General features: G+C 38.9%; 1 protein-coding gene across 11 annotated transcripts in view; it reads right to left on the reverse strand.

The window, feature by feature from the left end:
• Anks1b (ankyrin repeat and sterile alpha motif domain containing 1B) overlaps positions 1 to 11,036 on the reverse strand; it is a 1,036,613-nt gene that overhangs the window by 582,669 nt on the left and 442,908 nt on the right. For all 11 annotated transcript variants that reach the window (XM_010629141.3, XM_033763852.1, XM_010629138.3 and 8 more), the window contains one exon: positions 8,648 to 8,828. In XM_010629141.3, the coding sequence (XP_010627443.1) occupies positions 8,648 to 8,828 (181 nt within the window). The remainder of the gene's footprint in view (positions 1 to 8,647; positions 8,829 to 11,036) is intronic.

Below are 11,036 nucleotides of genomic sequence, written 5' to 3' on the forward strand. Positions count from 1 at the left end.
AAAAAAAAAAATGGGAGAGTCAGCCAGGAAAATGCAAAGTGGATCATCTCTCTCCACTTATAACACCTGTCAATGCCTTCTCATTTGTCTTAGGATAAAGACCAAAATCTTGAAGGCAGCTTGCATGATTGAGCTTTTACTCCCTATGTGGCCTCAATTTCTGCCATTTCTTTCCTTTTTCTCTGGGTTGTGATTTCATGTTAATGTCTATCATAGAAATTTTTTAAAAATTATTGTTTTTTTTTTCTTTTTTGAGACAGGGTCTCATTATGTAGTTAAGGCTGACCTGGAACTCACTATGTAGTCCAGGCTGGTCTAAAACTCAACAGCGATCATCCTGCCTCAGCCTCCCGAGTGCTGGGATTATAGGTGTGCGCCACCATGCTGGGCCTGTTGTTCCTTTTTTGAGGAATAGTATTTTCTTCCCACTTAACCTAGCTAATTCTTCTTTCTGTCTCCAGAGCCTCACTCTCTTCCAGGACATCAGTCACCTTGTTAGATAATCTCACAGTACCTGGACTTTCCACAATGGCACATGCTAAGTATGTGTATTTGATATAAATCAATTGTCTTATATTAACGAATTTCAATTAAAAGAAGAAGCTCCTGCATGACCCTAGGCACTAACTGCATTACCCTGTTATCTAACTATGTATTTTCACATTTTTAAGTATTAAAAAAAATCAACTTTTCCTTTCTTTGTCAAGTATCTATCTACTCACCTATATCTTGCCTTGTGTGTGATGTGTAACATGTCAACAAAGACAGTGGGAAAAAGTCACGCAGCAACAGAGTGTATGAAAGGCATTTCATGATTTATGAAAAACAGATAAAAATATATTTTACTATACTGGCCTTTGACACAAAAATGCTTTCATGTTAAATGCCTAAAATCTTGATCTATTTAAAGTACTCAATTTAATAATCAATAATTCAGCAGATTCATTTAATGTTCATTTTTAAGGAAATAAGTCCCAAAATGTAATGATATATCATTCTTGCTAACTTCTGACTTCTAGCAGATCACCCCAATCTTAGCTTGGAGTTTAAAGATGGTCTCAGTAGCCTATCTTTGACATTTACACCTCTTGATGGAGACCAAAGCCCCCTCAGCGGGCTGTGTCTACGGAGGCGGTAACAATGATGCCTGGGCGTAAGGAGGTCCATCTAAGGCCATGTGAACTAATTAAAAGCAAGGCCTTCTTCGTTTGCCTTTCTGGAAATCCCTGATCAGTGTGAAAGGTCCACACCACCCTCTCCATTCTAATTTTAGTCCTCTCGAGTTCCTTCTCTTTCACAGAAAAGCAATCTATGCTACCGAGCACTTAAAGGCTTTTGTTTCTGTTATCTCTTCTTTGTGTCACTTTACTTTTAAAAATATTTCCCCTTCCCAACAGTTTTCTCCAACAGGAGGTGGATGGTTTGAAACTATCAATAAAACTGGAAATACTTACGTTACCCAGGGTAGTTGACTGGCTTAGCAGGTGCCCTTGAGAGGCTGCTAACTCACACAATTCTTCATATAGAAAGAGCTTTCTGGAATTAACTTCCCATAAAAAGAGCTTCTGTTATTGCAAGTTATTCCCACCTTCTTCTCCCCCAGAAATTCACAACACACCTATCTAGGACAATTTCACTGAGGACTTAGAACACGTAAGTCACTCATCAGAGACTAAGCCAGTTCCTTAATCTTTTAAAGCTGATGCCTTCACTTTGGAAGAGCATACAGTCGCCACATGGCTTCCTTATGCCTTGCTCTGTGCTCCAGTGAAAACTCAGTGTCCTGACTCTCTCCTCAACACAATTGCTTTGACATCCATCCAATAGTGCTTCAAATTAAAATATCTAAAATTGGGATTTCCCCATCTCAATTCATATTAACTCCACACTTTCAGTGATCCAAAAGGACTAAAAGTCCTTGATTCACATCCTTGGTCCCTTTCATTTTTCTCATATGCTAGTAAAAATGAGCCCATTGGCAAATATTAAGAGTTCTCAAGAGACTGAAATGCCTGAATGCCTTAGCCAGTGGCTAACAGAGGCTTGGAGGAGGGAACTTGAACAGCACATAGGAAACAACACAGGGGCCCGGGAACCTCAAGGAAGAGTGGGACAAAACACTATAGGACACATGGACCTTGGTAAAGGTGAGCTACATAATTTGTTAATCAAATGGAAATCTGTTTTAAATATTATGAATGAATACCTATGCAGAAATAAATATGGTTCTTTATTTAAAGAGTTTCCTCCAGGAAATTGCTGTGCTCACCTAATGACACTTTGTGGGGGGGGCTGATCACTCCCATAGTCTTAGGGTCCTGTGATGCTCAGTAATTATAATCATTCATGGTTTTGTTGTAAGACCTGAATTACAAGCCCACGCTAAATGACAAAGGGCCTAGGAGACAGTGTTCTGACCCCCTCCCACTGTAGCCATAGCCCCGACCTTTGTTCTAACCCTGGCTTAGGAATGTAAGGCAATCTTGTACTGTTTGAAGTCCGGATCCAAATTAATGTGTAAGTTAGTGGCTCTAGATGTAGAGACCCCAAGTTAACTGTCGAACTGTTTGCTCATCCTGAATGTCTTGGTGGCCTTTGAACCATCCTATAGGTATCTGTTAATCATCAATATGTGACTGCCAAGTACTACGTGACTGCTGACCACCAGCTCAAATCAGCAGACCTTTGTCCCCTGCCCGCAAGCCTAAAATGTTAGCCCCCCTTTTTACCCCCCTATAAAAAGAACCTCAGCCCCTGAGCTGGCACCTCTCTGAGCCAGCTACTTGGTTCTGAGAGTGCCGTCTGGCCAGACTAATAAAGGTCTGCTTACCATGTAGCCTGGTGTGTTCCTTCCTGGGTGACTCTTGTTCCTCTGTCGAGCTCCCGGAGCCTTGCTGGGTTTTAGGACCCAGCATCGTGGAGGCCTTTTTGGCTGTTCACGCTCCATGGAGTGGAAGTGAGACTTTGAGTCTTACATTATGTGCATCCCACTCACAGAATCCACATTTCATCCCAGCCCCCTTCTTTACTCCTTACTCCAGCAATTCTTTGACCCTACTGGAGTCTCCAGCCCAGTGGTCCCACTGAGTTTTCATTGTCACTTGTCACTTCGTTGTTCTGTTCTATTACATTCTCCTTCTAAATTCCACAAGTTTACACTCACTCTCCTGCTTTCATATTTCCTTGTTTTTTGATCTCTTCAATATACCAACTTAGTAAAACCACAACCTATATAAAATTCAATTCTTCAAATTCTCTGTACCTACGTTCTCCAGCTGATCCAGGCTGGAGAAAAAGAACTGCACCATCTAATCGAACACTAAACTTTGAACATGAGCACCAAACGGGTCTTTAATGCTGCCAGCTGAACACACTAGGAATCTTTGGTCCATTCACTAAGCAGTTATTTCATATTCTCCTTTCTCCCCAAGCTCCAGCTCCAACTCTGATCTCCGATGGTGCTGCTACTTTCCACCTAAGGAAGCTATGATGTTTTCCACAGACATATCCTCTCCACATGGATGCCCTACCAGCACTGCTTGCACACCTACACATCCTGCCTTCTGACAAGACTCTCGAGGAGAACCAGTCTCTCCACTTGATTCATATGCAAAACCTCTGCATTGTTTCTTGTCCTTCACAACTTCAAAAGTCCCGTTTGAAAAGAAAAATCCCTTAAAGGTCCACATCCTGTTACACATGGTAGGGAATAGTAAGATTGTAGGATACATTTCTGAGCCTGACTTATTTCTTTGGACCGTGAGTGAAACTATACTTGCTCTCTGTAAGTCCTCTCCTCCCATTCTCCCTTAAACTTTGTGGGCTTCTGTCCCCGTAGTTCTACTCCAGCTGCTCTTGTTCAGGTCAGCCCTAACCTCTGCATTGTTAGACCCACAGTCTTCTCTAAAAGCCCTCATCTCGCGCAGTGCCTTAGCTGCATTGGACGGAGTGCACGGCAGCACTTGCCAGACTTCCTCCGACCTTGCAGGTGGCTCCTTCCAGTGTTGTTTTTCTTCCTCCTTCCCCTACACCTCACTTTCAGTCCTCTTCATCTGTGCTCACTCCGCATCGTCTATATAATGGGGATGTTCATACTTCTCTATTCAGCTTCCTACCTCACACATCTTTCAGATATCAGTAGGCCTCTGGGGCTTACACTTAACTCCGAGTTCACCCAGTATGCTCTTCTCACATCTTGTATGTAAGAAAACAGGAAACCCATTCCTCCAGTCGTTCAGGAAAATTAAACCTTGGAGGCCTGTTTAATTTTCTTTTTGTCACATACTGCGTCTACCCCTCCATACAGTCCTATTGCATCGACTTAAAAAACACATCCAAATTCCCGTTTTTCTCCTCCTCCACTGTGACACCCCTGATCGTGGCTGCACTCCTCTCTCAACTTCCTGCAGCGCTGTGATTGCTCTGAGCTGAGCTGGCTGCCTGCTTCCTCATAAAGAGGAGGTCAGGCCCTGAGACTCTTCCGAAAGACCTGATCCCTCTCGTTTCATTCCCAAACTGAAGACCTTAAATGGCCTGTCAGCCCTTACATAATCCATATGCCCGCCCTCGCTTTTTTACTTACAAACCTTCCATATTCCAAGCAATCACATTCAGCATGGACTCATCTGCTTCGGCTTAGAAACTCAGAGCCTTCCTTGAACTCTTCTCCCTCACCTTTGCACAGCCAGTCAGTTGCATCAATCGGTTTGCTCACTGTTGCTTCCTTTCATCTCTTGAATTTGCTCTCATCTCTCCATTATTGCTCATGACACGTTTCTCCCCACTTGCAATTTCAACTCACCTCAAATCGACCTACTAAGTATTAACACTACTCTGTCTAGGCAAGTGCAACCCTGTTTCCGTCATTCCCCAGTCTGTCTAATGCCAAAGCCCTTCCTCTTCAACAGTTTGTTTGGATGATTCATGTTCTGACGTTTTAACCGTAATTCAGGATGATTGCTAAATGACCCTGGGTTAGAATACATTCATTGGTTCTCTTAGTGTTTTACAACATACAATTCATTTTTTAAGGCAATTGGTCTTTGTTCTATTAAATACCATTTTTGCTAAGATTAATTTCTTGTGCAAGCAATCATTTATAAACCAAACTATAGAAGTATCTGTTGGTTTAGATTATACTTTAAAATCAAGACAAAGGTAATCACCTTACCTAAAAGGTACAGGTGTACAGAGGGTTCATCTATCTTAAAACTACTATAGATTTCCAATAAAAGATATTAGAGAAGCAAAATTAGATATTAAATGATGATAGCATTTAATAATATTAGTATTCATAGTTTATAAAATGCACTCACTTAAGTAAACTCATTTACTACTAAAAATATCCTAAAACTGTATATTATTTTCCCTTTTCAGAAGAGCAAATTGAAAATCAGAAAAGTTAAATGATTTAATGGAAAATACTGAGCACATCAGTGATGGGACTGACTCAGTTTCATTCTCTTTCAATATATACCATGTGGCAGTATCTTTAGACAAAGGTTCTTAAATACATACTTTTTGAAACAGATAAATGTCAACGTTAAATTTTTACTTTAAAATTTTAAAGTTTTATGTTTAATGGAAGGCAAATCAGCCCTGATGTTCCACAGTGTTATCTATTTTAAATTTAAATTTTAAATGAAATATGAAAGCGATACATTCTGTTAGCAAAGTACAGAAATGGCTACTGGAAACAACTTCAACTGTTCCAAGGCTAGATTTTGGTTCTATTGAAAGGCAGACCTGACCATATCCTGACGGTTAAAATTTCTCTGCACATTTTGCATGGTACCTCTGACGTCCTGGCAGTGTGCAAAGTGTGTTCTTACCCTCCCCTCGGTGGTCAGAGTCAGAGTGCAGAGGCATCAGGCTCTGAGACTAGATCTGTAACTCCTCTCACTTCAATTATAAAGAGAAACGGAGAAAGGAAGAGAAGAAGGAAGGAAGGGGGCAGGCAATGGAGGGGGGAGGGAGAGAGAGAGAGGAAGAAATAATAATTCATCTATCTCAGATAATTGAAAAAAATTTAAAACTTCATCATCAGAAGAATAATGTTCTAACCAAAATAAAGCCAAGCAAGATTTTCCTAAAGGCAAGTATCAAAATACTTGTCATTGCTCCCATTTTTCAATTTTAAATCTGGAGCAAGTACTCAAATGAGTACTGATTGAATAATAATTATATGCCCAGAACCCTTTCAGTGGTCCACGTACTGTTTTTCTTTACAAATCACATCTTGTCTCTCCTCTGCTATAAAACTGCATCTGGCAAATGGCAGAAAAACAATAAATCGTAGCTGAGTGAATGTTAAGTTTGATGCAGACTGCAAAGAATTATGTTAATATCATAATTACTGCTGATACTACTAACAGTTATTAATATTTATTGAGCACTAAGTAAGTGCCAGATATTATGTTAATCACTTTACATGCATTATCACACTACATGGTAAGTTAATCTAATTAATTCATTGTTAATCTAATTCTATAGATAAGAAAATTCTAATATAAAAATGGTCAAGTCTCATGGCCAGATAGGGGCCGAGCCTCCCAATTACTAACCAAACTTAGGCAATCTGACTTCAGTGCCAACAGCATGCCAGAGGTCCATCTATTCTAGAGAAGATTCTTGAAAGAGAGAAGACAATAAATAATCAAATGAATAATTAATATTACTTTGTCTAGTAAATAACGCCATGGAAGAGATAAAAGGGGAAGATTTCCTAGAAGTGACTACAGCAAAGCGGAAAAATGCTTAAGAACATGGACTCACCACACTTACATCACAGCACGGTCTTTACGGGTTGTTATTTGTGTCTGTTTGCTTATCTGCACATGGTAGTGCCTAATCCATATGGCAGTCATAAGATCAAATAAGCTGATATACACACAATCTCTACAGCACTGTATTATGGTTTAGAGCAAAAAGGTCCCCTAAAATAAGTCTCACATGTTGAGGTGTAAAACTTTCAGAGGGTGGTTGGATCACGAGGGCTCTAACTTTCCCAGTGGATGAACCCACTGACGGCATGTCTAAGAGGTAACGAAAACTAAGCAGGTGGTACGTAGTTGAAGGGAGTAGGTTGTGGGGACGCAAGACCTTACAGGCTCTGTCTTATCTCTGGCCCCTGGCTCTCTTCTTCCCATGACCTTGAGAGCTTTGCTCCTCCGTGCGCCTCGCTGCCATCATGTTTCTACAGCAATGCAATCACCTGACCAAGGACTCAAAACCATGAAACAGTGAACCAAAATAAACCCTTCCTCCTCTAAGTGTTTTTCTCAGGTGATGAAACACAGTGCCCAATTCATACCATCGTTTAAACATTTACTTATTATTGTTTTGTTTCTTTATTATTATAACTATCATATTGAGAGCTTGTACTTGAAATAACGTTGTCCAGGAAAGCCTATATAAGGAAATACACTTGAATGCAAAACCAAATAACACTCAATCTTACAAGAAAATTTAGAGATAGACATTGCAAGCAGAAGGGACCAAAGTGCAAAAGTGCTACAGCCACACATTCAGCAAAGAAGAGCACTGTGGGCCAAAGATCAAGCTAGAGATAGTCAGGAACCAGGTTGAATTGGGTTTCACTAGCCACAGTAAGAAGTTGGGTTTTATTCTAAGTTCAACTAGAAGCCTTTGGTGCATTCTAACTATGGCACTAAGAAGCTCTGATTTGCCTCTTATAACTTTGGTCTAGTTGCTATGGAAGATAGGATTATAATTTCCACAGAGTCTCAACCTTACCTTTCTCACTGGTCATCACTTTTTCAAATCAGTTTTCCCCTCCTCAGGGAAAATAACTGCTGGCTATATCTGGGAATCTTTGTATCAGTGCTTTTTAAAGTAGATTCAGGTTAAAGGACTTAAATGCGTACATGTATATTATGCACATGTTCATGCACACACACATTTTGAACAGAAAATACACATAAAACCCATCATGACCATATTTCTGATTGTAAAATTTGTATTAATCCCATCGACAGGGTTTTGAAGAAAAGAAATTGAATAGTTCACTGAATGTAAATTAGACAGAAGGGTAAGAGACTGGGATCCACTTCCCATATTTCTCTCTCTCAGCCTTACTAGTTAATTAGTAGCTCCTCCTTCCTCAGAGAAAGAAAATATCATAAATCTGACTGAGTAGAATCAGGTATACTTTACGATGGGTGTTGTGGCTTTCCTTAATGTTCTCCTTACTTTCACACCCCTCCTCTCCGTGTTCATCACGGCTTAAGCAGACATGAAGTCCACCTTGACAACATTTTCCAACTTGGTCTTAACAGGTATCCTTGGTATGGATACGCTTTAAAGAAGCTTCAAACAAAGATGTATGCTGATTAGCTGATACCACTCTGTACAGAAAGGTATACAGCAGTGGAAGAACATATTTTAGGTCTGTGGCTATTTTACTGCCATAATAACATTCAATCATCTCTAATACCTGAAAGACTATTAATGCATTGAAAAAGAATATTATACCTACACTTTGACAAAAACCGTAAAACCCCACACTGCCACACATGTATGTAAACCAAGAATACAATTTGCATGAAGACACTTCTTCATGCTGCTAAATTACAGTCTTTAGTCTTAAAAGGTCAAAAGTGTAGCTGCATCAAGTGAACTGCTATACCTGTGTGGTCAGTTCCTTCGTTCTTGACCTCCACGGTTCCCACGGAAGAGGGGGGTGGACTAACAGCAGGACTGCAGGAAGAGCTTGCACACACTGCAGATGTGCTGATTTCAAAATACTCTTGGTTGTGGTTCATTCGTTGAAAATCCAGAGACGACACAATGGATGTTCGTTGTTTAGGCTAAAATAAACCAATGTGGCAAGAGTATTAATATCATCATATTTATCTTTGGCCCAATCTCTCCATTCATTTAATCTGTGACAATTTTAGTTAAGCTCTCTAGATTCTAGTCCTTAAATATAATTGTGCTTAGAAGCAGATAATAAATGACTTGATGAATTAAATAATGAAAAGATTGCTTAATGAAAAAAATATTCTGGCATAGTCAATATAATATTTAGACTTTTATATGCCCCCCCCAAAGACGAGAAAAACATATTGTACAGCATTTCTCTTAATGATCGATTTTGAAAGTTGTGACTTTAAGTCATTTTTCACTCCACTAACATTTATTAAACATCTGGCATTTGCTAGACCCTGAGGATATAGAATTCAATAATAAAAGGTCCCTTACAACATAGAAGTATAATTAAAGCAGTTCAATTTTTTGATTCTTTATATAGTCCAAGGAATTGGTGGCATTAGATATTGTCCCCAAGTACCATATACTGGAATTTAATCACCAGAATTAAGTAAAGTTACATAGAACATTTTCTAGGATCTAAGAATCTGCTCGGTATTTATAGTGAACTTTGCTTCTCTTTTTTAAGGATTTTAATTAATCCCCAAATAGCAAGAAAAGTCAATTTAAAAATAAAAGTTAAAATCATGGAGTAATAACAGATATAATCCATAGCCTTTGTCACTTATGTATTATTCCCTATGGCAGTTTTCCAATCTTGCCAATATTTTAATTAGATTCACTTTTTTTTCCTGCCCACATCAATTTCTGCTATTGTCCTTAGGATAAACTGCAATGTTTTTGGCTCTTGGATGTGGTAGACATTTCCCAAGAATCAATCTAGGTTTCGCTTTACATTCTTTATGTTTACATTACTGAAATGTTAATAATTTATTATAAATATTACAGATATTATGATACATATAAATACTACAATAGATTAAAGGTAAACTTTGTATAATATAGTGCCGTTTACTGTATTTTACTTTTACTAAAGTATAATAAACTTGTGCTTTGTTAATGTTTTAATTGCCCTTAAATGATTGCTTATTCAGTCATTGTGCTCACAGATTATTTTCCTACAAGATATTCAAATACCCTGGCTCTTCCTGCTTATCTTGATTTTTTCCAATAGATATCATTCAGTCCATAATACAAAATCATGTGGGAAGCATCTGTTTTCACAGGCTTTTTAATATAAAATGTGAAATTATTCTTTTATCATTACAATGTTTTATAAAAGAGGTTGAGAGGCACAAATATTGTTCTACAAGAGTGTATAAGTAATTTATTATTATGACACATGCACTCAGTAACAGAATTCAAATAAGAACCCCACAAGAGTTGGTTGCTTTTGAAGTATAAAAGATCAGAGTTTAATGTCAGGCCTGGATTTTCATTAAATGTCTGTCCTTGGGGCTACTCAATGTCAATTCACATTCAGTGGCCTTTCCACTGGACTCTAGAGCAGAAATTCAAGGGGCATGAATGGAGACAAAGGTGTGGCCATCATTCTAAGTTCTGTTCTTGTGTTGTGTTTTTATTTCACTTTATATATAAGCAATAGACCAATTTTCTGTAATGTTCTATCCCATCCATTTTATAAAGGTCAAGCCAATCGATGTGTATGCTTCCCTTCCTTCTAAATGTTTCCCAAATATATGTTTCTGAACCGTAGCCACCCACAGTTCCAATTGCATTAAAAACAATTTGTTATTTAGTCATAAAGACAAACAGGCTGTTTTTTGCTGCATTAATTCACTCTATGAGTATTTGCTGAGCACAAAGTAAATCGCAGGTATTGGTAAATGCATGGTAAGCACTGCACTAGGAATAAAAAGAAGACATTGTCCTGGTTCTCCAGGTGATGAGAGACTTGAGGAGAGGAGAGAGGGGAGGTGGTGCACAGGGAAGCCTAGAACATAAAGGAGCCAAGAGGGAGCCCTCTGCTTCAGGAAGGAGATCAGAAAAGGCTCCAATGCATTCTGCATTCATAGCTGACTTGAATGCAGCAGAGCTGGTAGGTAGATGAAGAGAGATGTGGAGAAGAAAGCATAAAACTGCAAATAACAGTATGGCTGGAGTACAGAGCTCGCAAAGTCAGCAGGGAGTTCAAGACGTGAGATACCGGAAGTTGCAGGGGCCAATCATAAAAACTTCTAAAAGCCAAGTTAAGGAGTTTGATTTTTTTTTTTTTTTTTTTTTTT

Source organism: Fukomys damarensis, unplaced genomic scaffold, assembly GCF_012274545.1.
Source record: "Fukomys damarensis isolate Sample0158 unplaced genomic scaffold, DMR_v1.0_HiC HiC_scaffold_15, whole genome shotgun sequence".
Taxonomy (NCBI): Eukaryota; Metazoa; Chordata; class Mammalia; order Rodentia; family Bathyergidae; genus Fukomys; species Fukomys damarensis.